The following is a 27982-nucleotide window of genomic DNA, read 5'->3' on the forward strand; positions in this document are numbered from 1 at the left end:
TTCCCTGTCAAAGTATTCCACATATTTTGTTGGTATGGTTAGCAAGCATCCTAAAAGCTACCCTGTGGCTCACTTTCCACCCACCTTTCATATTTCAGGTCTTTATCATTCCCCTCCACCCTGCATGCCACATTGGAATTCCTGAATGAGATCCCAGAATGCAGCTCACCCCCACACTTGTGAAATACCGAATTGTTTTGGATGGTAGTGGTGGCAGCCTAGAGTGGGGAAGAGGCAGAGGATGTACGCGGCAGGTACGTTGGCCCTTCCCCTTCAGATAGGGGAAGCTGTTCCATTCAGTGGCGTAGCGTGGATTGCCAGCACTTGGGGTTTGGTCCCTGGCACCTCCAGTTATGAGGATCAGGAAGCAAATGATGGGAAATAACTCTTCCTGAGATGCTGGGGAGCTACTGCCAGTAAGAGTAGGCAATGCTGAACTAGACGGACAAATAATCTCACCTGCTATTAGTTGGCTTCCTGTGTACAGTGTCCCATGCGTAGCCCAGCATCCCCATCCTTGATAGCATTGCTCTCTTCCTACATATTAGTGGTGGGGAACCACTGGCCCTCTGGATGTTGCTGGGCTACAACTCTCCCCGGCTTTGTATGGGAGCTGCCCTACTTGACCAATATGCAGAGCCGCCTTAAGCATATCCGGCGCCGTGGTGCAAAGCTCCCTCCGGTGCCCCCCCAGAGTTTTTTAGGGAGGGCGGCGCTGCTGGTGGGGCTGGAGGAGGTGGGCAGTGGCTGGAGAGCAGCTCCTCCGGCGGGGAAAATGCGGAGGCTGTATGCGGCACCTCCCGGCTCAGCTGGCCACTTTGTGCTGTGGTGGCCACGGCAGACAGAGGCTCCGGGCGCAGTGCTGCTTCGGCATGGAGGCGGGCAAGGGCAGCAAGCTGATGCCGGGAGGCAATGCGTCCAGCCTCTGTCTCTTCCCTGGCTCCCTCCAGAACTTGGCGTCCTGGCGCCCCGCACTACTAGCCTCTATGGGTAAGACGCCCCTGTATACAGGGTCTTTTTTGAGAGGAAAGATGGACAGCCTGTGACAACAAAGCCAAGGGATTCCAAGGGCCGACTCTAGGCCCTGGCGGGTGCCTAGCAATGCTGGCCGCTGCTACCAGCCCCACAGGTAGGTGCAGCTTGGGAAAAGCAGGTTTAAGAAAAGCTGCATGCAGCAAAATTCCATCTTCCGCACAACAGCTATTAATATACTGCTTTCATTCCAGAACGGCTTCTAAGCAATTTGCAAGCATAAAACCAGTTGTAGAATCGATACACAACAAAACAATCTCACCAGAACATTAAATATTCATATTTAAATTATACAATAAAACAAACCCATAAAAATCAACACTTTAAAAAGTTGGCTCAGGGTGGTCGGGAATGCTTGAGTAAACAGGTGCATGTTCAAGATACAAAAATAAGCTAGCTCGGTGTTCCCAAATAGTCTTCAAAAGGTAGAGAAAATATATACTAGCTCTGCCTTACTTTGGGGCAGGTCACCCTACCTATAATGATTTCTGATAACTTTCCGTACACCTGAAGCAAAGTTTTCTGCCAGAAAGCGGGGGAATCATTTTACGCACAGGGAAACTTGAAGCTAAATCTAATGAATACTTGATTCCTTGGTATGGGCAACTGAAAGATCAGACTTGTCCTCGCCTGAGACGGAAAAAATAGAACAAGCAACTAAAACTGCATCTGCACTATCCACACCAGAGGCACCACCCAGAACTCTTCAGAACCTTCAGCAGACATTTCCCACAGGTGTTGCTTTGCAAACACATGTGGGTTACAAACTTGCCATTTTCAAAATGAAGGCCATGCTTTCCAGAATACTTACCGGTAGTTCTGAATGCAGAAGCCCTAGATTCCCCAAGAAACTCTGGCGAAATGGGTAAAACTGGAATCTGACACACTCTGGGGGTGCTCAGACAAAAAGCAAGGGTAACCACCACCCATACCAACAGCATGAAGAAACTGTCTGGTGTTATCAGGGTAGGATTTTGGGGGAGATGTCCAGGGCCCTTGTTAGCAGGGACACCCCATCTCACAAGCAGAGCACATTTTGAAGTAAGCACAGCAATGCACGTTACCATCTAAAGCACAGCTTCCCAAACTTTTCATGTTGGTGGCACACTTTTTAGACATGCATCGATAAAGAAAAAACCAGAGATCTACCTATTAGGTTTATTAAGTGAAGAGATCCCCCAAAAGAATAAGACAGTGTTCTTGTACGCGTGCACAGCAGCCAGGGTTCTAATAGCTACTTATTGGAAGACATCCAAAATACCAACAAAAGAAGAGTGGATAAACAAGCTTAGTGAGTATTTATTAATGGCCAAGCTGGCCAAGCTGACAGTAGCCTTGAGAAATCAACCGAAACAAAAATTAAGAAGCGAATGGGAAAGTTATGATGAATATATTAAAAAATACTTTTTAAAAGAGGGCATGCTCACATGCTTAGAAAAAAAAGATATGAAGGGATATACAAATAAAGAGTGGAGATATAAGATAAGAGTGATAGAGGAATACAGGAAAGACAGAATGCATGCAGAGAATATATGTAAGTGATGGATTATACCTAGAAAATTGAAGCCGAAGTGAAAATAGAAGTCGGGTAAATAAAGGAGGGAAGCTTGTGGGGGAGGGGGGTCGGTGTTGGGGGGTGATTGGTATTTGGTGAAATTTTGTGGTTTTTTGTTTGCTTTTATCGTTATTATTATTATTTATGGATATTACGGATTATTCTTTATGTTTATTGGTTTACAGATTATTTGTTTATTGTGGGACCCAGGTGGCGCTGTGGTTAAATCACAGAGCCTAGGGCTTGCTGATCAGAAGGTCAGCGGTTCGAATCCCTGTGACGGGGTGAGCTCCCGTTGCTTGGTCCCAGCTCCTGCCAACCTAGCAGTTTGAAAGCACGTCAAAATGCAAGTAGATAAATAGGAACCGCTACAGCGGGAAGGTAAACGGCGTTCCATGTGCTGCTCTGGTTTGCCAGAAGCGGCTTTGTCATGCTGGCCACATGACCTGGAAGCTATACGCCGGCTCCCTCGGCCAATAATGCGAGATGAGCGCGCAACCCCAGAGTCGGTCACGACTGGACCTAATGGTCAGGGGTCCCTTTACCTTATTACGGATTATTCTTTATGTTTATTGGTTTACAGATTATTTGTTTATTGTTTATGTTGAATTGTATAAAGATTGATGCTCAATAATAATAATAAAAAGATAGACATGCATCCTTTTGTGACACAGTAATTCAGTTTTACTAGAGAACTGGAGGTTAAACTAACCCCTTTCCAGCCCTGGAAGGCACGTGGGGAGTATTCACACGACACACCTACACCCTGCAGCCGACACTTATGTGTCACAACACCCAGTTTGGAAAGCTCTGATCTGATTGCATATATACAGAAGCAATGTACAAAGGTTAAAACAGTGGTACCTTGGTTTACAATCTGTTCCGGAGGCCCGGTTGTAAACCAAAACAGGTTGTAACCCAAGGCGCACTTTCGCCAATGGGGCCTCAAAAAAAATTTGGGTTGTAATAATAAGAAAAGGGACATGCACTTCCGAGTTTGATGTGGTTGTAATCCAAAACGGTTGCAAACCAAGGTACCACTGTACATTAGCAGTATTTTAAAATACTCATAAAGACTGGACAATAAGTAATTTTAATGATTTTCTAATTTAAAATGGACATGCTGTATGATGATAAACAAATGGAAACAGGGAAGGGAATAGGGGGAAGTCAACTCTATTTTTTCTATGTTTGAATATGTATTGTTTTAATTTTTTGTTTTTTGGAAAATTAATAAAATAATATTAAAAAAGGAAAGCTCTGGTCTAAAGGGGGCAGCTCTATAGTGCTGGTTTTGACCTATAAAGCCTTCAATGGCTCAGTACCGCAATATGGAGTTGGATTTAGAGGAGTGCGACCATTTGGCCACATTGGGTGCAGAGCCTTGGGGACGCCACAACTATGAGGTAGAATGAAAGGCGAAAGGCAGGAGTACCAAATTTTGGCGTCACACGATGCTGGTGAAATTTGAGACCCCCCAGGTGTTCCAGTGTGCAATAGCTCAAGGACTGCCTCTCCCCATATGAACTGACCTGGACCCTGCGATCACCATCTGAGGCCCTTCTTTGTGTGTGCCTCCTCTGTGACAGGTCCGGCGAGCGGCAACACAAGAACGGGCCTTTTCTGTGGTGGTTCTCTTATTTGTGGCATGCTCTCTCCCCAGGGAGGCTCGCCAGGTGTAAACATTTCTATTTTTCCAGGCCTTTGGCTAATTATCTTGTCCTTTTTAACTGTATGGCGGGGGGGGGGGGTATTGCTTTTCTTTCTTACTATGACATGTATTTTTATGTTTTTATATCGTAAAGTGCCTTGTGATCCTGGATGACGGGTGGCATAGAAAATGAATTGATTGATTGATAATAATAATTAATATACAGCTTAGGACCAGGATACCTGAAAGATTGTCTCATCCCTTATATTCCCCCTCAACCACTGCGCTCTACAGACGAGGGCCTCCTGAAGAAATCATCTTACTGGAAGGTCAATTTTGCACAATGCTTTTAGCCTTGAGACACCCGCCCTGCCCTGTGGAATCGCCTCCCCACAAACATCCGCTTGCTGCAGACCTTCCTCTTCCAACAAGCCTTTCCAGCTGAGAATCGTTCCCAGTCTGTGCCTGGGACTGGTTTAATTTTAGTTTATTTTAATTGTTTTATCACTGTTGGAGATGCAATAGGGATAATGCTTCTCTACTGAAAGATTTTTGGCGGAAGGTAACTGTGAAACTATCAACAGAACTGTGCGGAGCAACCTTACATTTGCAAAGCAAAATATCCTCTTGAATTATATACCCAGCACATGGAACCTTACAAAAGGACAATAGGAGTGGATTCTCCGTGCCCTTACCACAGCAGAAAGACTGATCCTGATGAATTGGAAAAATAAAAACGCGGCTCCCTTCTATGATTGGATTGAAGACTCATACAAATTCGGAACATATGAACAACTTGCATACAAACGCAGACTTGCCATGGGCAAATTCAACTATACTTTGAATACATTCTGACAAATATTGTAATAGGTTGAGATATGGTGAAGTACAATAACAACCCTGAAAAGTATAAAGTTTGGGGTCGTCCCCCCCTTCATTTTCCCTTCTGCAGGGTACTCTTTTCTCTTTCTCCTTTTCTTTTATTTACGTCTCACTATGTTTAGTGCACATATAATTATGTACTTCTTGAACTTTCAATATAGATGTTTACATTTGTTGTTTTGTTTTATCACTTATTTGTCACCCTGGGCAACTTTGGGAAGGCTCTCTACACCTCATCAATCCACAAATAAAACGCACACCTCCTCCTCTGGGGGAAGCAAATCCCATCAAGTGCAGAGGGTACAGAAAAACGGCGACACACACACACACACGCTCCACCGAGAGAAAAAGCAGGGGACTTTCTCGGGGGGGGGGGGTTGCAAAGCGGGCGCGGGTGGCGGCGGCGGCAACAAGTGAAAAGCGCAAGGGAAAGTGCGCGCTCGCGCCCAGCTCGCTGCCTGTGGGGCCCCCGGAGTCCCTCCTTTCCTGTTGACTCCAACAGAGCCGCTTCTGACTGAGCCCGGCCCCTTCCCCTCCGCCCCTCACACTTTCCCCCGTTTCCATCACATGACGAGCAGCTGTGTGTGTGTGGGGGGGGGAAATGACCCGAGTTCTGGAGAAGTGACGCGAGAGGCGGAGCCCGCCAGTATAAGACGCTCCGCCGACGCGGCGCTCCGCTTACTTGCTACCAAGTTGGGAAGCGCGCGCTGCTGTTTGTTGGCTCGACGGCCCTTGGGGACGAGGAAGTCGTTGGACGGTAAGAGAAGCAACACCCCCCCAACACCCCCCCCCCAAAAACCCTAATGCAAATGACGAGAAGTTTCTCTTTGACGTGAGGGAGTGGAGCCTTTGCTCTGCGGGCGGGAAGCGCTTTTACGCGGAGAGGGAGAAGCGCGGACTAGTGAGGGGCCTGAGGTGGCGCCTCAGGGTTACTCAAAAACGGCCTTTTTGTGAAATTTCCAAAAGTTCGACAACTTTGGGCAAAACGATTTACAAAAAAAAGCTCAACAACTTTGCGCCCCCACCCCCAAAACGAAAAATCTCAAAAACTTTCCTGTCACTGTTTGGAATATGGCAACCCTCCGGGTCTGGAGTTTCCTACCTCCCCTCGCCACGCCTTGAAGGCTCTTGAAATCTGCTTTGCCTGGGGAGGAAGGGAAGGTGGGGTGAGGTTGGGAGAGAGGAGCCTTTCCCCGCCGTGAGCCTTCGACGAACCCAGAAGCTGTTGCTAAAACTGTGCGAAGCTTTTTTGTGTGGCTAAGGAAAAGGGTGGGCTGCTGCACACCGCCTAAATAAACTAAAGAAAAGGGACCCTTTCCTCTTCCCCTACCCCTCGCCGTAACGACGAGCACTGTATAGAGTTGGCCTTATGTGTATTTTGCTGTTAAGGCTGGCCATGTGACTGGATGAGGGGGAGAAGAACGGGGTGGAGTGGGGGGCAGCTGCCCCCACCTAAATAAAGTAAAAAAAATGCTTAACTAAAAGTAAAAGGGGAGTTTTTAATCTCTTTTATCGTGATCTTAATACTCTGCTGGGAGCTACCCCAAGTGGCTGTGGTATAAATAAAAAAATTATTATTATTATGGAAATTTGAGAAATTTTTTGATGGTTTTTTCTGAGCGCTTGGGGTCAGAAGAAAGAAATTTTAGCTTTTGAATCTACTAGACAAAACCAGACAGAGGTTGGTGACAGGTGGGTGTCCTGCCTCCCCCCCCATAAATAAATTGCCCCCCCCCCCAACATAAATCCTGGCTACGCCCATTGGGTGGAGGGAATTGGGGCAGAGAAAGAACAGGAAGGCTGGGTGCAGTCCTACTTCCTTTTAACAGTATTTCTAGGCTGATGCACTTGTGAAGGACTTTCCCTCCCTGGAGGGAGTTGTGTCTACAATGACTGGGATCATATCCGCTTTCTTCTCCCCCCGCACCCCGTTCAAGGCTGACTCCTCCAAGCTTCCTGCTTTTCTGTGTGGTGCTCCCCCCCAACTTCCCTTGTGTTCATAATCCCCACCTCCTCCTCCCTGATATGTACCTTCCGTGCAGGTTATGCTGCCTGAGTCTGTTGGTTCTGACGTTCTTTTTTAAACTTTGCAGGGACAGATACGCAAAATGGGGGTCGACGGTGGTATGAAATGCGTTAAATTCCTGGTTTTTTTCTTCAACTTCATTTTCTGGGTAAGTTGATTTGGAGGGCCTTGGTGCTTCAAACAGGCGAGGAGTAGCAGTTACTTCTTGCCTGCTTAAGAAAAAAAAGGTGGTGTTCGTACAACAAAATTTATGTATCTTGACTGCTGGTATTTTCTATTTGGCAGAGAAGCTGGATAACGGGCTTATAGAGCCTTAACATGACTGTTTTAAATTCTGTTCATTTTCTTTTAACTTTTTTAAAATGGCTTGACTATACTCCTTGTAGGGGCTACTTGTTGCCAAAAGTCTCGGGCTTCTGTGAGCACTGGCAAACTTTCCTTCCGAGTCCTGCCAGACTTGAGAGGTAGTGTGTCTTGAAGAGTCTGGCTTGGCTTCCTTGGTCTGCATTACATTTTTATCGGGCTTTCCTGTCAATGATATAATCAGAGGCATATCTAAATTACATGGCTTAGCCTTCTCAAACCAGTAGCTGCCATGGCTTCCTCTCAAAGACCCTGGGAGTTTAGATTTAGAGCTGCTGATAATCTTTCTAAAGAAACAGGTAGGAGCTTCACTGAGCTTTAGTCTTCCCCCCATCCCACTTCTCCAGGATGGTTTGGGAGTCTGATAGACAAAACTGATGTTCCTGTTGATTGAGAAAACAATAGTGTGTGTTATTCATGTCTAAAGGCACTCATGGTTTCAAGCAAGTAGCTTGCTGGCACACAGGGCTTCCACACAGCTGGAACCCAGTGATGTGGCAAACCTAACTCCCATCAGCTGCTTGCAGTACTAGGGGCTCCCTTTTAGAGAACTGTGTTCCATGTGTGTTAAAGAGCAGAGCTAGTGTAGGATTGTGATGTTGGAGGAGGATGAGAAGCGTGGTCCCCCCCTCCTCTTGAAAACATAGGTGTCCTATGTGCAAGAAATGTGTGAACAAGGCTATGGCTCCATGACCCTGGGATGTTTTTTATCTGGGGTTGGTGATTGCTTGCTAGCAAATGTAATAAATGTCAAGGGGCAGTTCAATAAACAAGTACACTGGTTATCTGGCACTTTCTAGGAGGGAAAGTGTTAGTGGGTTCTTGTAATTCATAAAATCATAGAGTTGGGAGGGGCCCAAAGGTCATCTAGTCCAACCCCCTGTAAAAATTGCATATGGAATGCAGGGTATGCAGCATATGGTGTGTATTAGAAAATAAAGAACAAACTTTCGTTAAGGATCAGTTCAGTCCTACTCCCACTTAACCAGAGATGTCAGCTCCTGGGGGCCGAGCCCTTTGGGGACCTCAAAATATTTTTGAGGTAGCGTTCCCAAATGTCCAAAAAGGGAAGCACGGCTCCTCCTGCTGCCACGGAAGGGAAGGAAGGTCGAAGCAGCATTCCACTGGTGGTGGTACCATCAGGAGCCGCCCACCTGCTGCATTTGGCTCTGCTCCAGCTCCTCCTGAAATCATGATGTCGATGCCACACATGGTGTCACACACTTGACATTGCTCCCCCTCCCAATCACCCTCAAAAGCTGACATCTCTGCTCTTAGAGCTGTGTTGGTGAAGGGCTTTGCTTGCCAGATGGGCGGGGTACAAATAATACATATTATTATTATCCCATGTCAGCTGTCATGGTCGTCTAGGACTAGTGGGAGCTGACATATGTACACATAGTGGACAGCAGCTTCTGGTGGTGGAGCAAAGCAGACAGGGTTCCTTTGCAATGCCTTCTGTACTCTGGAAGGTGAGGTCAGGGTCTTAATGCACTTTTAATGACGCAGGATGAATCACCCACCCACATGAAATTTGTGGAAACGGCCTTCCTGTTGCTCAACAGCAGTGCCAGTCTCACCTCACTGCTCCTAACAGACACCAGCTATTGCTCATTCTGATGAAATTCCTGTGTTGCATGGAGCCAGGGGTAGTCAGCTTGCTGCCTTCAGATAATTCCCACTTCTCATCAGCCCCAGCCATTATGACCAATGGTCAGGTCTATTGAATTCTTCTCACAACAGAATGTTCCAATGCAGTTTAGAAGAATAATTTACTTGGGGTAAAATGAGGTGACGAAAGGAGCTGTAGTCCAGCAACATCTGGAGGGAACCACATTAATTCTCCCTGCCATCAAGGTAGTATGGGAGCCAGGAGAGAGGATAAACGTAAAAACAGAGGATGGAACACTTCCAGTAGAATTGGAAGAGGTCTGACTTGGGTGTCAGGAATCATGGACAGAATTTTTAGTGATGCCCTGTGATGGGTTCAGCATACAAGGAAAATATTTTTCTCCTCTTTTTCTTGATTGTTTCTCCCATGTCACTGGAACAGCCTTTCTCAACCTTGGGTCCTCAGATGTTATTGGACTGCAACTCCCATCATCCCTAGCTAGCAGGACTAGTGGTTAGGAATGATGGGAGTTGAAGTTCAACAACATCTGGGGATCCAAGGTTGAGAGAGGCTTCAGAATGGCAGGTGTGGCAAGGGTAGGAGCGTCCACCGAATGGATGAGTGGGGTGAAAAGAGTGAGAAGAGATTGGAGGAGAAGATTTGCAGCAGGAGTGGGAAACTGTGGTACCTTCAGGTGTTGCTGGGCTATGGGAAGAATTCAGCATCTCACTTAGATTATTGTTCCATCAAGGTAAGTATTTTGGCTTGCTTGATGGAAAACACACACACACGCACAGCCCTCTCCTGTCTCTGTGAACTGTTCCAGGGGCTTTCCCAAACCCCCCACCCTGAGCCAATTTGGGGGGCTGCATAAGGGGAGGAGGAGAAGCCAAATTGCAAAAGCAGAAGCCCTTCCACAGGGCTTCCATCGATGAGACTCGTTGGTTGAATCCCGCCCTCTAACTCCCATCCTGCTTGACATTGGCCATGGCAGATGAGGCTGACGAGAGTTGGATCACACCTGGAGGACCACTGGCTTCCCATCCCTGGTTTAGAATCTTTATATGCAGTTATTTTTGGCGGGTGGCCACTTTTAAGAAGAATTTGGTTGGGGTGACAAGGCAAGAACAATTTCAGTTTCAGTCTCTTAGTTCTGTAGCTATGATGGAAACTGAAGCCTAAGATTATGTACTGGCATCTTGACCTGATCTCTAGTGGTGTCTGTCTGTCTCTGTGTGTCACATGGTATATCACATGAATATAGCTAAACTGAAGGATGCATTCACCCAGCTATATTTGCCTACTTAACTTGCTTTCGTCAATTGACAAAGAAAATGTCCCACAAAGTAGTCAAGTCTTATTGCATAGGATCCTCACCTCTTTCTCTTTTGTTTCTGGGCAGCAACTGGGCATGGGAGCGGGCACAGCTGCCACCCACTGAATTGACTCAAAGGGCTCCCGTTGTTGTTCCCTATAAACCTGGAATCTTTTGGAATTATTCAAGAATGTTTTACATCTGTCTTATTACACAGGGGCCAAAGTGTTCCTTGCCAGGTGCATCCTGTTGCTGCTATCAGGCTAATCACATTATTATCTGTAGTCAAAACGGCAACCCTGATGGGGAGCTATTATGCTGGGAAGAGGAGAACCAACTTTTTAAAAGTCACATGGCTTTAGTGTTGGAAAAAGATTGACTAGCTATGCTCACATTTTCACCTTTCTTTGTGTCATACTGACCAGGTTCACACATACGAAGGTGAACCATGACTTGGCATGAACATGCAAGTCTGTGGGCTCTGGGAGAGTACACTGCTCTTCTGTCTTTTTGCTGTTATGTCACAATGAGATTAAGCCATGGTTTGGCTTAGCATCTTGCCCAGACCTGGGCTTGTGGTTTAGCTCACCTGAGAAACCATGAGCTGTAACCCATTGTTACAACTCATGGTTAGTCTGGAGAACACTTAAGTCATGAACCTGAATTCAGATAACACATTACAGTAATTCGAACCACAGCTTAGCTCAGTGTGGTACAGCAGCAAAATTTTGACTTGGGCAGAAGTGAAGCAGCTACAGTCTCCTCTCTAGGTGCCCATGCATCTGAGTTCAGCTGCGGTTTGGCTAAGTGTGACGTGCAAACCAAGCCAGTGTTTGTTTTGCCAGTCATAAAGATGGGCGAGTTAGCAACCTGTTTGGTTTCCCTTTTAAAGTGATCAGAATGGTAAATACAGCCTTTGCAAATGGAGAAGGGGTGGTGGTTACATGTAACTCTGCTGAAGATAATGGATCTAGAATCCAAGCTCCATCCTGGACCCTAGACTCTGAAATGATTTGTTCACTTGTTCCTAGTATACACACCAAAACTTGAATTCCCGAAACCCTGTTAATTCTAAGTTCTAAATGTGTGTTTCCATTAGTTTTAGGCAGTATATCTTGTGGACTCGGAATCCCATGCTTCGAAAACTATAAAGTATACATACAAACTCCAAACTCGTATTATATTTTAGGTCTTTCGAAATGTTATGTGATTAGTATTCGTTAGGATCCCACTATTCAACTAGAGCTGAAAGAACTGAGCTTTTCTCACGTTTTCTGTTTTGCATGTAGAAACCATATGAAAATACAGTGGTACCTGGGACGGATTTCGGTAATAAAAATGAGCATATTACCAAAACTGATTTTTCTGTTTCAAAACATCCCAATAATACGCAATACAGGATGTATAAAAGAGTGGCAGAAGGAAATTTCCAGATTCATTTGGTACGGAGCAAGGCCGAGAATAAAGCACAAGTTGCTTATAGATAGAAAAGAGAGGGGAGGATTCGGTCTCCCCGATCTGAATTTATATTATGAAGCGGCCTGCTTCACGTGGTTAAAAGACTGGTTTCTGCTCCAGAGAACCAGTCAGCTGGATTTAGAAGGATTTGATTTAAGGTTCGGCTGGCACGCATATGTACATTACGACAAGACCAAGGTACACAAAGGGTTTAGCAACCACATAATAAGAGGTTCCCTTTATAAAGTGTGGGCGAAATATAAAAATCTTTTGGAGCCAAAAACTCCTTTATGGATTTCGCCGGTGGAAGCCAAGGCGGTAAGGAAAAAAACTAATAAGGACAAATGGGCTACATATAGATCACTGCTGATAAAGGAGGACGAACAATTTAAATTAAAAGGATATGATGAAGTTAAAAATGAATTAGTAAGTTGGTTAGATTACCATCAATTAAATGAAGCTTTTAAGGAGGACAAAAAAATAGGATTCAATTCAGAAATGTCCAGATTAGAAAAAGATCTGATGAATAGTAATAATAAGACAATATCTAAAATGTATCACCTCCTTCTTGAGCTGGAAGTAATGGACGAAGCAGTGAAAGAAGTCATGATAAAATGGGCCCAGGACTTTGGCTATGCAATTATGATGGAGGAATGGGAAAAGCTGTGGGAACACAATATGAAATTCACGGTATCATACACGATTAAAGAAAATATGTATAAAATGTTATACCGGTGGTATCTTACGCCCTCCAGACTGTCTAGAATGTATAAAAGCATTGCAAATGTATGTTGGAGATGTGGAGAGGCAAAAGGAGATATGATACATATGTGGTGGACCTGCCGCAAAATTAAAGTGTTTTGGAAGCAGATACATGAGGAGCTGAAAAAAATGCTTAAGATCAACTTCACAAAAAAGCCAGAGGCTTTCCTCCTCGGAATCCTGAACACAGATCTGCCAGTAAAATACAGAGAGCATTTCCTGTATGCGACGGCGGCAGCCTGCCTGCTGATAGCTGCCAACTGGAAAGGAGATAAAATCCCCACAGTTGGCGAGTGGCAAGTTAAGCTATTGGGTTTTATGGAAATGGCTCAGCTAACTGATAGTTTAAAGGGAAAATCCAAACAGGCATTTATGGAAAAGTGGGAAAAATTTAGGAATTATATGCAAGAAATTGATAATAGGAAAGGAATCTTCATGGCAGTTTTGTATTGATGGGCATATAACAAACACTCAGACAAATTGGTAGAATAAGCTTTATTATGTACAAAAAAAAATAACAAGATTATGATGAGGAATGTCAGTACATAAAGAATATAAAGGAGACAAGTTGCAGATGGTGATGGGAAGTCAATGGTAGAATTCTGATGTATCAGATACTTAGGTGATGAAATGATAATGTTCTTTATTTTATTTTATCTTTTCCTTTTTTTTCTCTTCTGTAAATTTTCTGTAAGACATTATTTTTCAATAAAGTTTGATCATGCAAAAAAGAAAAAAAAAGAAAAAGAAAATACAGTGGTACCTCGGTTTACAAACACAGTTGGTTCCGGAAGCCTGTACTTAACCTGAAGCGTACTTAACTTGAAGCGAACTTTCGCATTGAAAGTAATGGAAAGTGGATTAATCTGTTCCAGACGGGTCCACAGAGTACTCAACCTGAAGCGTACTTAACCCAAGGTATGAGTGTAATTGATCCGGAAGTCCGTACTTAACCTGAAGCAAACTTTCCCATTGAAAGTAATGGAAAGTGGATTAATCCGTTCCAGACGGGTCCGCGGGGTACTTAAACTCAAAATACTCAAACCGAGGAGTACTTAAACTGAGGTATGACTGTATAGGCTGTTGACAGTTTCAATGTACCAAATAAAAAAGTGTTTATGCTTGCTATTGTTAGGATGCCATTTGGTGCGATCTGTGTTATGATACAAGCCAGGAAGTGGCAGAAACTGTGGCTTTGCCCCTGCTTGGGTAACGGAACAGCAGTGTGAAGCATTTCCTGGGTTCAGAGGGGGGAATCTTCTGTATGTGCTCATTTTATAGGCACCTCTCTCATATTTGGCCTAGCTGCTGCTGCTGTGCCTTAAATACCAGAGCAGTCAAGGTTGTTTTATACATGTTTCCTCTCTTCAATGGCAGAAGTGTAGCTATTTTAGCTATGACAGCCAGCTTAGCTAGAGTCCTGGGGAACCTTAAGGATTAACCACCTCACTATGTCACAATATTTTGTTCGGTAGAGCCTTATTTGCCACACCCAGAAGTCTTCTCCTCAGGCTATTTATTTTGTTAAGCAATCACATTTCTATCCCTTCAAGGAGCTCAGGCAATGTCCGTGGTTCTCCCTTCGTTTTACCCTGTTAGTCATTCATCCCATACTTTTAAATGCATTTCAACGTCACTTTCCAAATTGCAAAATGTCTGGTTTTGTGTTTTTTTAAAATTTATATTCGTTGTACTAGGGTGACAGAGCACTTTAATGTCCCAGCATGCACTTCAATCCCTCTCACATAGCAGTGAAAGTCTGGAGGGACCCTATATGTTTAAGTTTATTCATCTCACCTTACCAATTCTTCACCAATGAAAAGTGGATCGCACTCACCTTGATTGGGTCTCATTTACACCTGTGTCTGTACACCTGATCTCTGAATTGCTGGACTTTCTGCCCTAATTTTTGTAAACATTTCCTCCTCTGTGTGTGAGTGAGAGAGATGAATATACCTCACCAGTTCAGGACAACTCTTCATAGTAGACTGCAAACCACAAAAGCTTATTTAAAGATGCCACAAGACCTTCCTTTCTTCTAATTGCTAATGTGAGAAATGGAGGGAACTGACTTGGCATTGCTTGTGAAAACACCCCCATGTTATAAAAACAATTATGCTTGGAGTTAGTATATGGCTTAGGAAGGATGAGGTGGGGAAATGAGTGTTTGGACTAGGACTACTTGCAGAAATTGGCTTAGACTGGGTTTGTTTGTTTTTTTTGTTGCGAGTGTACGGTGCGCTTAGCTGCCCTTCCCGTTTCCACTTCCTGTGCCTTGGGAAAGCATGCTTTCCCCAGAAAACATTAACCCGAGTCGGCATTCGATCAGTGGAGTTGATGGGATGGTTTGCTTTGGTCTAATGTAAACAGCAGCCAGGTGTCCTTTGGATCTGCGGGAAAAGACTTATGAAGGAACAAAGATATTAGCCTGAAGGGTGTGTCTTGGGGGCAGAAAGCCAGTAATTCCAACTTACTTTCTGTGGTGACTGCTGCTCCAGAAAAGGTTTCCAGCATAAAATGCCCTATTGTTGCGTCCAGGCGGCATCTTCTGTAACATGAACAGGAAAAGGTGTGACAGAAGAGATAGCAACTAATGAAACTGCTTAGTCTTCGGGTAACCCTTCCTGATTGTGTGAACAAGTGCTGTACTGCCTGCACTGTGGCCTATTTGGCGCAGGAATCATGTGGAGGTTATACAGAACAGAACAGCTGCAGAGTGCAAGTGAAGTAGGAGGAGGGATTTCTGGAGACACCCTAAAGCTTATTCTCGCACACAGGGAAAAAAAGGAAACTCACTAAAAGCTTTTGAACCGTGTGCTCCCCTCACACCTGTTGCAATGAGGCAAATAATAAAAACCATTTTCTTTTGACATTGGCTGTTTGTCTTCAGGAAGGAAAGGGGGAAATTGCATGTGTGGCTGAACCACTCCTGCAAGACAAACGGGCACCGCCCTGTTTCCAGTGCCTCCCAACAGTTTATGCATTCTCTGGTGCTCTTTTGTGAACACCCTTCCATCCATCCACATACCCACCTCGGATCAGAGTTAGCCGATCTTTACCCTCATATTGAGCCAGTGGGAATATCCAGAACTTGCCACCAGAGTTTTCCCTTGGCGAGTGATGGGGGTAATGGATCTCTGCTGATCTGCCTGCAAGTTCAAAGCTTGCTGTGGGTAATCTGGAAACTGGGCTTGGGCCTCTTTGCCTTAGGTGGATCCACCCTGCTGTGATAGGGCAAGGTAAATATCAGCTCCAGGAAACACAGCACCTATTTGGGAACTGGGTGGGAATTTGTCCCTACAGCTGTGCTGACTCAGTCCTGAGCTAGGTGCCTTCATCTGATCTTGCTTATAATGGTCTCCGTTTACTCTGACTCTCTTGGTACCTCTCCCTGATAAATAACTGCCCTGTTAAGACTATTTTGCTACAGCTGTCATTCTTCGGTTTTGGTCTCTCTTTCTCATATATGTGACCTGTTGCCAAGTCTACAGTAACTTTGTGGGTGGCAATTTGATGCTACTGCACATGGTATCGGTGCCAAATTGCCATGTATTAACATACTCTGCCATTTTTAAACTGATGTATTTTATTGAATTTTCAAAAGTTTCACATAAACATTCCAATACATAATAGGTTTTTCTTTTGTTTCGTTGACTTCCCATCCCATTTTTCATGGTGTTTTCTATATTTGTCCCCCTTGCTGCACACTCTGTCTTCTCTCTCTTATATCATAACAATAATACAATAATCTCCAATTCCTTCTGTTGCTCATAGTTCATGTCCTGCTCATGAATTCAACATGCTAGCATATTTCTTTACATAGTCCAAAAAAAGGCTTCTGTTCTTCCATAAAACAATTCCCCATAATCCATAACTTTACTTATCCATTCTTATTTGGTGGGAACTTCTCCATCTTTCCATTTTTATGCATAAAGAATCCTAGCTGCTGTCATTACATACATAAACAACTTAATTGTCTTTTATTGAACTTCTGTCCCTATAATCCCTACCCTGTCTTTTTTACAAACAAACAAACCCACAGCAGCTTTGGCTTCCTCTGGACTATTAATTATGGTGACCCTATTATCATAACTGTACCCTGCTAGTATATCTTTCAAGTAAAAGAGCAAGCAAGCAGGGCATTATTAAAAAGCACGTGACCAGGCCCAAACTGCATCCAGTTGCAACATACCAATGTGCTCCTTCCCTTCTCATTCCTCCATATTCACAGACCCTGAGAGTAAATGTCACTTAATGAGTTATCTTTTTTTGAAAGAAGGAAAGGGAGAAAAAGAAAGAAAGAAAAAGAAATGGCTTGGTCATGAAAGCCACAAGAGCAGGATATTGCAGAATAAGTGTACACAGTATCTGGGGTGGAGAAGCCTTTATTATAATCATTCGGTTTTGATTAGGGGCAGGGAGACTGTGAGCTTTGTTGTGGAAATGAAGGTGTTTTTAAGAACACAAATGTGTCACTTTACCTGTGAATGTTGGGAATGTATGCCTTCAATAGTATTAAAACTCTAGGACAGGCTTCCTCAACCTCGGCCCTCCAGATGTTTTGAGACTACAATTCTCATCATCCCTGACCACTGGTCCTGCTAGCTAGGGATCATGGGAGTTGTAAGCCAAAACATCTAAAGGGCCGAGGTTGAGGAAGCCTGCTCTATGAGCTGAATTCATCCTCATTCCAGACCCCTATTCAGTTCTAAGCCTACACGCTTAGAACCATGTGAGGCAGGGATAGGAAACTTGTAATGCCCTCCAGATGTTACACTCCACCTGTGATCACTGGCCATGCTGGCTGGGACTGATGGGCATTGGAGTCCAACAACATCTGGAGGGCTGGAGGTTCCCCATCCCTGATGTAATAAGGAGAGAGCAGTGCAGAGGCACATTTGCTATCCCCATCCCCTTCTGTCATAGTGCTAGGGGCCTGGACCTGCAATCCCCCACCCCAGCCCCATGCCTTTGAGCCCCATTTATGTGCTTGGGGAGACCTGCTCTTATTTGGCTCCCTGCTGAGTTTAGAACTTCAGGCACACAGGCTTCTAAACTGTGTGGGGAACAGAGAACAGCAGGCTCCCTGCTGCAGATCTTCACCCTCTGAATACATGGTGGAACAAGACAATGAGGATGCGACATGAGTCCTTTAACACCTGATAGCACTTTCCACCCCTTCTAATTCAGATGCTTTAATGCTGGCAGAAACACTTGGTGGAACCTGCATTTAAACATGGATGCAGGGTTGGAAATTACCAGGGCGCCAGGCAAATTTCGTGCCTAAAGATTCTCCATTTGCGAATGCCTTAAAAAAGTGGCTGCCATTTTTTGTGCCTGGCTGACACTCAAGGATTACTGAAATGTATGTGCTTTGAAGCCTCAAAGTGTATGTTAAGGATAGGCAATATGTTAAGGAGTTTAACAATAAACAGAGTGTTTTGACTACTGAAGTATGGTAGGTTTTTTTCAGACACCAAATTAAACAGTATTAAGTTTTAACAATGTATGTTAAAAATGTCATATTAACAATGTGTCACTTGTATGAACTGCGTATTGGTACAGGGTTATCAAAATAAAGTGTTACCAACCCCACCCCCTAAATGGCGACTAGACATTCTGTTTTGGCGCCCCACAACCCAGGTCCCAGGAGCCATTTGGCTCCTAGCTTTTCTATCCCAGTTTCTAACACTGCATAGATGGTTTATTTAAGCCCAACTTCAGTTGTTAACAGACTGTTTACCCCCCCCCCCTTTATTACGAAGCTTTGCTGAAGTGTTGTCTTGGCATCTTCCTTTTTATTTGAAACCACGATGCACATCTTAAGGTCAAATCAATGGTGTTTTCACACTGCAGAGTAGCTGGCAGTGCAGGTTTTACTTCAAAATGAAAAGCAAATGTTAACTCTGTTCTAGTTTCTTGTATAATAAACAATACCTGTAAAGTTTTTTGTACTTTTACTTCATTATATGTGTTGGAAGCTGCCCAGAGTTGCTGGGGCAACCCAGCCAGATGGGCAGGTTATAAATAATATATAAATAAAAGAAACAGAATAAATAAAAAAATTATTATTAGTTGTTATTCCTTTCCCCCTCCCCTCACCCCTCTTCTGGGTAATTGTGAGTCTTGATGCAATATTCTGCCCGACTCCAATGGTGCAGTTCTTCTGTTGGTTATGCGTGGACAATTCCGCCACTAATGGTTGATTTCTCTTCCACACAGCTCTGCGGCATTGCTCTGATTGCCTTGGGCATTTATGTACAGATTGAACTCAAACACACTCTGGTGATGACCAGCGCCTCTGCGTCGGGCCCTCCCATTGTCATCCTGGCTGTTGGAGTTATAGTCTTCTTCATCTCCTTCTTTGGCTGCTGCGGAGCATTAAAAGAGAACTACTGCATGGTCACCACGGTGAGGAGAATGAAGGGGAGAGCTAGGCATTGGAATTGCAGGGTGGGAAACTGAACTCTTAGATCTGACTGGCTGGAGGGAGCTAATATAGCATAATAGTCGGGATCACAGCCTCTAAAGTTCCATCTAATCCAGGCATCTGAGCCTTTGGCACCCCACCCCACCCTTTCTAGAGCTTGAGAAATGGAAGGCAGTAAGGATAGCGAATAAACCGTGCTTGCCAAGTACATAAGTTACGCTTCGTCTTACTGCTGATCTAGGGCCTGTGTTGTTAACCTTGCCCGACTACAGGTCTCAAAACCATCTTGCCCAGGGGTAGTCAATATGTTGCTCTCCAGATATTGTGCTATGGCTGCCATCATCATGATAAACGGTTTCATAATTTTTGACCTGGCAATATATCACGAAACATGGGGTGTGTGTACGCTATGCAAAAATCACAAAGCAGGAAAAACAATGAATCATCTTCATCCTTATTTCAGACATTGTGATACTTCAATGTATTGCAGTGTTTAGCTGGTGATCTTTCACGACAGCCAGCTATCACTCAGACCTAGCCTCAGTAAGCATGGCCAATGGCTGATCAGGGACATTGGGAGTTGGGGGGCACCACATTGGCAACTATTGTTCTCGCCTGGTGTCATCGTTCCCCATTTTGAATATTGGAAGTCAGGATGGGGCAAATCACTGGCTTCACAGTACAAATTTGATAGGCTTTGAATATGAATGGGTTCTGTCTCCTCTGGCTGGCTAGGCCACTGTAGACAACAGGGCGGGAGAGTTATTTAGGCAAAGCTCTCCTTTTCAGAGGTAGGGCTGCTTCTTAAGTGGACACAGTCTTTGGTGTCAGAAGGTGAGATTCATATGAATAAGGGTGAGGGCGGACTATTTTCTCTTACCGCTAAGCCCAAAATGAAGGGTGGCAGTGAGGTGGGGATCAACAAGCACTCCATAGGTATTATTAATAACTGCATTTCCTTCAATAGTTTGCTGTGCTGCTGACACTGATCTTCCTGGTGGAGATTGCAGCTGCCATTGCTGGCTACATCTACAAAGATGAGGTAAGAGGTGCCTCTGGATCCCGTGGCTGTGGGTAAAGGGTGGTTTTGCTGTTATCGCCTGATGTTTGCTGCAACCCCCCTGGAGTAGTGGTAGCCAACATGGGGGTCTCCAGAGGTTTTTTAAAAACATTTTTTCTTCCATATTTTTTATTGATTTCAGAGGTTTTACAAATTTACTGTACTTAAATTTCAATATGTTTTATTTAAAATTTTGACTTTTTACATTTTTTATGCAATTTTCTGTTTTACAATTTAGAATATTTATTTAGACAACCTTAAAATATCAATGACTTCCCTTCTCTTTCCATGGTTCATTTTGCATAGCATAAACCCCTGCCTGTTTTATATAAACTAAACCATTCAGTATTCCATTATTGCTTCTATCAAAACTTATTTACACTGTTGAATTTATCTTAACGTTGCCAGCGTTTTCAAGTGTGCACGATTTCCCCCATATATTCAATAAATATTTTCCAATCTTCTTTAAATGTATGTTCTTCTTGCTCTCTAATTCTATACGTTAGATCCTCAAGCTGCGCATATACAATCAGTTTAAGTTGCCATTCTTCTTTGGTTGGGACCTCACTCGTTTTCCATTTTTGGACTAACAAAACACAGGCCACTGTAGTGGCATACATAAATAAACCTTTTTTTTAAATTTTTTTTTTACTTCCCACCCTTACCTCCATGATGTTTTTATTCGCACCCTTTATCTACTGCTTTATATACCTTTTTTCCTGATGCAATTATCCTCTATTTCACTTATCACTGTTTTCATTCCACTGCTCATAATTCAAACCCTGCCCTCTTTTTAATTTGACTGTAGCAGTTCTTCATAAGGTCTCCACTCTTTCATAAACTGTTCATCTCTTTGATCTGCTATTTTTGCTGTCAGTTTCACAATTTCCACATAGTCCATTAACTTTTGAAGTCATTCCTCTTTGATTAGTACCTTTCCTTCTTTCCATTTTTGCACATACAGGATTCTGGCTGCTGCTTCTGTTGCATACATGAATAGTTGAACCATCCTTTTTGGGACCTCCATCCCTATTATCCCTTGGTAGAAAAGCTTCGGGGCTTTTGGGAATAACCTATTTTAATTTTTTTCTTCAATTCATTTTGTATCATTTCCCCAAAGCCTTTACTTTAGCATTTTATACATGTCCACCACATAAGAAAAAATGACCCTTCAGTATGTTTGCATTCCCAACATTTATTTGACACATTCTTACACATCTTAGCCAGTTTGTTTGGTCACCAGATGATCTTTAGCTAGAACATCCCTCAATTCTGCCATTGGCCCTCCTGGATGAGGTTGATGAGAGTTGGGAGTCCCAGCAACGACTACAGGTTGTATGTTGGCCACACCTGCCCTAGAGAGAGATAGGCAGAGGGAATATCTAAAGAGAAACACTTCTTTTTGACCCTGAGATTGAAGACCATCACTAGAGAATTCATCCAGCAGTTCCTCATGTTCTCAAAAGGGGAGGAACTTCCCCCGGAATGCTTAATTTACCCATGTTTTTGGTCTTGGCTAAATCTTAAGGAGGCTTAATCACCCTTGTGACAGAACAGAAACTGTTCTGTTATATTTTTGTTTCGCAACCGACCTATCGAAGGGTTAACCCAGACTCCTGGTTAACTGACAGCAACATTCCATGGGAGGCGTGGCCTGCCGAGGGTTTAAATAGAAAGGGCAACCGTTACGTCAGTTGAGAGGGATTTGGTGTGGGAGGTTGTGAAGAGGGTAGATTAGAGTAGATGTGGTATTTGTTAGGTTATCTGATATTTGCTTATTAGGAACAATACCAATGAAACGTAAGTTTGTACTAATAAAACCCGAAAGCAACCATCAATAAATAATACAATAAATGTGCATAGTTGAAGTGTTATACAAACCATTGTCTGTGATATTTTTTCCAGCATAGGTATCCTGAAACTCATTTGGTGGGAATACTCTTTTTAAAGACAAAACAGCCTTCAGGACTAGAAGGATTAGTTTGTGTCTAAGAGTGCACCAGGAGGAGGGGACAGGAAGGAGACAGGTTCTGGGTTGTGTTCAAAGTTACCTCAGGAAGGAGGAAAGCTTTTCAGTAGGGGAGTTTCTAGTGGAGTGAACCCCTTATCTGTGTACACAAGGAACTGTCTCACTTATAGCCCTGGGTTCATTAAGGTACCTGGCCACGTACGTGCTGGAAATACTACTCGCAAATTATTCTAAAACCCCAAGAGTTATAGGGGTGTGTTGTAAGACTAAAGGGAAGCGTGGGAGGTTTTTTATTTTACCTCATAAACCCCTGTTAGTACTTCTTTTAATTTGAGAGGTTTGAAGAAGTAAAGGCGAAAGGCAGAGGCCAATCGTCGCAACCCTCATCAGATGTCCTTTCTAATTCTTCCCTCTCCTTTTCTGCTTGCTCCCTCTTCCAGATCAAAGCAGTGATTGACAAAGAAATCCGGGCAGAAATAGCAGTCTACAAAAACGATGGAAAGGTTGCCAAGGTGTTGGATGACTTGCAGGAGAAGGTGAATGTAACACAGAAGCCCTGCTTCCTAGATCTGATTGTTGGCGAGGCAATGCTCGCAGGGGATCGTCCTTGTTTTCTGATGGCAACTTCTGCTAAGAGCTGGGAACAAAACCCTACCCATAATTTGAAGGGTAACTAAACATTTTCAAGGGCCAAGGTATACCCAATGGGATTCTTCACTTCTTGGCAGATCCCCATGTCATATCACAGACTCCTTTCTGAAAGTGCTCTCAGTATTATAATAGTTTTGCCATGTAAAGCTGTCTTGGAGATAATGGATCTGTCGGTACATTAGATTCCCCCCATTTTAAAAATGGCATTGCTGCGTTAAAAGCCCACCTTTCCTCTTTAAAGACAGTAAGTCAACCACTGAAAGGTGGAATCAGTGCTGGGGTGGAATCAGTGGTTGTGGTGCATGTTGGTGTCAGTGACATGGGGAAATAAATGGAAGGTCCTGGAAGCGAAATCTAAGTTGTTAGGTAGGTTGTAGAAAGCCAGGACCTTCAAAGTAGAGTCCTCTGAAATGCTGCTGGTTCCACACAAGAGATTGCTTTCTGAAACCTTTGTCTACACAAACAAGCAGGTACAACCAGGCAGAAATGGCCCAGTTTCTTTTGGGGTGACAATAACAGCTTTGTACCCTTGGCCAATAATGCGAGATGAGCGCCGCAACCCCAGAGTCGGTCAGAGGTCCCTTTATTTTATTTTAACACTGCAAAATAATAACAATGAAAAAGGAGTTAGATTAAATCAGTACAGTAAATTGGTGATTCATAGGTTTAATTTGAAATCAGGCTGGATTTGGTATCTCTGCTAACCTCTCTGTTAATGTTGGCTGTATGATCTGTATTGTTTTATTGGTACTGTTGCTGCAGATTTGTTATGGCCTTTGGCTAAAACAATAAACTTATATTGATATATGTAATGGACAATTGCCAACAAAGACCAATAGAAGTCACATTTGAATTCTAAAAAAGAAACTTCCCAAAAATGAGGGGTCTAGTAAAAAGACGGTGAAAGGGAACCTGGTGGAGATAGTTGTTCTACAACAGTATGCTATTTTTATGGTTGACAATCTACATAATTGATATAGAGTATGGGCACAAAGCAGAATGGACAACAAGAAGAAATTAGACTCTTATCAAGACGAATGATGTGACGGTGCAGGCCCTGTACCGGTTTTTGACGAAAGTGAAGCTGCCATCGGTGTAAATGAGATGGCGAAATAACAAAGAAATGTTATAGAAAAGGGCAACCAAAATTATCAAGGCAGTGGCGCAATTTGCCTATGGTGAATGGTTACAACGTGTGGCGCTTTTCAGTTTTGAGAAAAGGCAACTGAGGAGGGGGCATGTATACATTGATGCCTGGTGTGGAGAAAGAGAATGGAGAAGCTTTTCTGTCTCGTAACATTAGAACTCAAGAGACACACAATGAAGCTGATCATTGGAATATTCAGGGTGGACAAATATATATATATTCTGCATGCCTCTGAATATCAGTTTTTGGGAATCACAAGTGGGAAGTGAGTGCTTGCCCGCTTCCTCTGGGCATCTGATTGGCCGCAGTGATAGTAGTAGGCTGTTGAACTATAATGGGTCTAGGAAGGCTATTATTATGTTCTTAAATGCTGTTGGACTAGAACCTGGATTCAGTGATTAAACGGGTAGTTTTGTGCAGATCACTACAGTTGCCCTCTGTTCCCTATTTGCAAAATGGGAGTGATAATGGATTACCATGCGGTGTACTTGGGTATGTTAAGGAAATGTTCTCTGTTCTGGGAGTTAACAATCCCTGTTGGCCTGGAAGATATTAATCTCTCTCTCTCTCCCACCCTCATATCTCTCCAATTGTAGTATAGCTGTTGTGGAGCCTTCAATTACACGGATTGGTTTAATGGAACGACGTCCTCAAATATACCTCCATCATGCTGCAAACGCAATGACACCGATTGCCGAAACAATCCAACCGTGGACAGAATCAACCAGGAGGTATGGATGGATGAGTGCTGGGAAAGGAGAGCTTTGTTCCTAGCATGAGGGTTCTGGCAGATGCTGTAAAACCTTGTTCCCTCTCTCCCTGCAGGGCTGTGTGGTAAAAATAGAAGCCTGGTTGAGAAAACACATCATAATTGTGGCTGGAGTGGCATTGGGCATTGCCTTCTTTGAGGTACCAAGAATTATAATAGATTATGGGGAACTGTGGCTGGGAGGGTGAGTGCGCATGCACGCACATCTGCACCACGATGTTACGCTGGGGCAAACTAGTAACTACAGATCTGTCTGTATTCAGTGCTTTTCTTTTTTAAAAAAGGAGTTTGACATTAACATCTTAATCTTTCAACCCAGATAAGTGATCTGGGTTAAATTTTTCATCATCCTGGATTTTAGTGTCTTTAGTTAGCAGCAATGGAATCTGCAGGACTCTAAAACTCAACTTTTGGCTTCTGGGCAAGCCTGCTTTTGGGACTTCACCCAAGCATTGCCCACCTATTTCTCCAGAGTTTGGTTCACAATCTTAAAATGTTTAGAAACAGCTCTCCCTGTCATCCAAACAAAAGGAGAAGATACTTGAACTTGGCACCATAGGTCCATGTAGAATTTAGGATTCAGTAATCCAATGTGCGTCTGATGTACACAGAGTGTTGCATTGTATCCTGTGTCTCATCTGTACTGCTGACTAGCAGACTAGTGTGTAGTGTTAAGCTGCGAAGTAATGCTATTGGTGTTCTGCAAAGCTCTTCCATGCCACTTGGCTCCAGCTCAGAATATTCCTCCAGCTTGTCAAGTCTATACTGTGGGTGGTAGAAATGTGTTGGCCCATGTTCGATTCACTAAAGCAAATTGCAAGCACTGGAGAGATACCGGTACTGCTTGCTGTCATTACAACTGTGGTGGATTGTGCCCTTCATTTGGCAGTCTAGTGCAGAGCTCGGGGCATGGGGATTGTTACGGGGAAATGGGCAATCTTTTCCTGCCAGACATGCCTGCTGCACTGAGTGAACAAAAGTAGCTTGTGAGCTATATAACCGGTTCCTGTGGCATGTGCATACCGAAGGAGGATATTGCAGGCTTGAGCTGTTTAGACTGTAGAGGGATTACCTTGCTGCCAGTTCCCCTTGCCTCCAGAGTTATGACTGCCTAAACAATCACCTGAAGTGGAGACAAAGGATTGTAGCTCAATAGGAGAGTATCTGCTTTGCATGCAGAAGGTAAGCAAATAATGGCTCTGCATGTAAAAATTAAGCAAATTTGGTGGTGCATTTCAGAGAGCTGAGCAGGAGAAATTTCTTGTACACACGCACCCTAGGAAGTGGTTGCATGGCCTCTATTCCTTGTAGGGTCACTGTGTAGTGAAACATTCTCTTACTTGCAAATTACACCTTGCAGCTGATATTTTTTCTTGTAACTTCTTTCCTCAGCTCCTGGGCATCATTTTTGCTTGTTGTCTCATGAAAGGAATCCGCAGTGGCTATGAGGTTATGTAGCCACATCTCAACTTATCGCATCTGGTTACTGCAACAGCAATCACAGAACCCCTGGGATATTTCTCTCTCCTTTTCTGGGGGTGCAACTGACCATTATATATGCCTGTAGAACAGGCGCTGGGTGAATGTCTCCTCTTCTGTTGCCTTTCTTGAACACGTATGCCGCCCTCCCAAGGATTCACATGTTGCCTTATCTCTTCCCCCCCCCCCATCCCCTAATGGGATGTTTCCCTCAAAGTTCCTGTCTTCTCATTCAACACTCCATTCCTACTTCAAAAGTTGCATTAGCTTTCATGCTATATCACGATCTAGTGGGCATCTTGTGATACACGACTGCTTTTGTATTCCAGCAGATTTTTTTAGTCCCTTTCATAGGCCTGAGCGAGGGCCTTTGAACTTTTGCTTCTCCTAGATTCAATCTTCAAGACTTCTGGACTGCAGCATTTTCCCTGACACCTCACCTAATAAGTAGACTGCTATATACTTTAGGATGCTCCTTTTCCCCCCCTTGGAAAGACAGTCTGTTTAATCAAGTGAGAATAGTTGTTTTGGAAACCACAATGGGATGGAAAATTGTGGGGATTTTGTTTTTTAGCCAGTAATTCACTATTTGGAAAATAAAGACATTGTTTCTCCCATGTGTTCTGGCTTATTTATGTGCTATCTCCATCCTGATTTGCATTTGTCTGCATTGTGGATAGGTGGCAAGCTACAAAAAGAAATTCCCTTGCATTTGTAATTACGTATTTAAATCTTCCTGGTACCTCTTTGATTTCTCTGGGAGCCAAATCACTCTATAACCTTAGACTTCTATCACCTCCTTACCTCTTCCTGGTTTTTAACTGGCCTTTAGTTCTTGGCAACGGATCGCTTTTGTTCCCACGTTCTGTCCAGTACCTTCCTTGTATTATATCAACTGTGTCAATATATTGCCACACTGACCTTTAACGTAGCCTACAAAAGCAGACAGAACTTGGGCTGAGTTCTGTCTGCTGCGATGAATAAGTAATTTGCAGCCTGCTAGGAGGAACTTCTGTGTAGCTGAAATCTCCCTTGGTTGAGGTCACAGGAAAAGGAACTATAGCTGTTCTGGAGAACACATGAGCTCTTATTTGCAAATAATAATAATCCCCTAGCCACCAGCTATTTCTCATGTGATGAATAACCATGCCTTCTTACGTGAAGCACAGTTACGCATTTATGGTAGGATTATTTATGCTTTTTATGCCTTTGGGTAGCCTGCCTCTCCAAAATTATGAATGAGTGCACACATGCTTCAGTAGTGATATCCCTCTAAAAACCATGCTCTTTGGGCTAACTTAGCTATTGATTGAGGCCCCAAATGAGACAAAAAAAAGCAAGCAGTACAGGTCTTGTTGCTTCCCCTCATTCTGTGCTTCACTGGTCCTGTTCACTCAGCACCTTGTAGCTGGGATGTCTTCACACCTTTGGGGGAAAGACCCATGTCCTGCTGCTGCAGTGGAGAAATGAAGGGCTTCAGCTTGGCTGGAAATTCCGACTCCCTAATTCTGCATATGTCAAAAGCAAGCTTGCCTTTAACCTAGTGGTGATATGCTCTGCCTCTGCACAGGATCAGCCCCTCTTGCTCATATTCAGCTGGGGTACAGTCTTTTTATGTGTGTTAGCCAACTTAAATTTATCTATCCCATTCCCAAGCAGATCCTGGCCATCTTAAGATGAGGTGGGGAGCCTTTTCTATATCAAAGGCTGCATTCTTTCTTGTGTGCTATTTCAACCACCCGCATGCATTTAAACGGCCCTGGGCCCCCACAGGTTTCCACTTGGTGTCTCACACGTGGCTGAAACATTGCCGCAAGCAGC

At 43.8% G+C, this 27982-nt stretch overlaps 1 protein-coding gene across 1 annotated transcript; it reads left to right on the plus strand.

Moving 5' to 3' along the window:
• The first annotated feature begins 5811 nt into the window (after positions 1 to 5811).
• Positions 5812 to 26778, plus strand: CD63 (CD63 molecule). Its single transcript, XM_035103885.3, has 8 exons — positions 5812 to 5877; positions 7214 to 7294; positions 18879 to 19067; positions 20054 to 20128; positions 22556 to 22651; positions 24510 to 24644; positions 24739 to 24822; positions 26075 to 26778. Exons 2-8 carry the CDS (start codon positions 7229 to 7231, stop codon positions 26138 to 26140), a joined length of 711 nt encoding a protein of 236 aa, XP_034959776.1. The 5' UTR covers positions 5812 to 5877; positions 7214 to 7228; the 3' UTR covers positions 26141 to 26778.
• Positions 26779 to 27982: the final 1204 nt, after the last annotated feature.

The sequence above is a fragment of the Zootoca vivipara genome, chromosome 2 (genome assembly GCF_965207765.1).
Source record: "Zootoca vivipara chromosome 2, rZooViv2.hap1.1, whole genome shotgun sequence".
Taxonomy (NCBI): domain Eukaryota; kingdom Metazoa; phylum Chordata; class Lepidosauria; order Squamata; family Lacertidae; genus Zootoca; species Zootoca vivipara.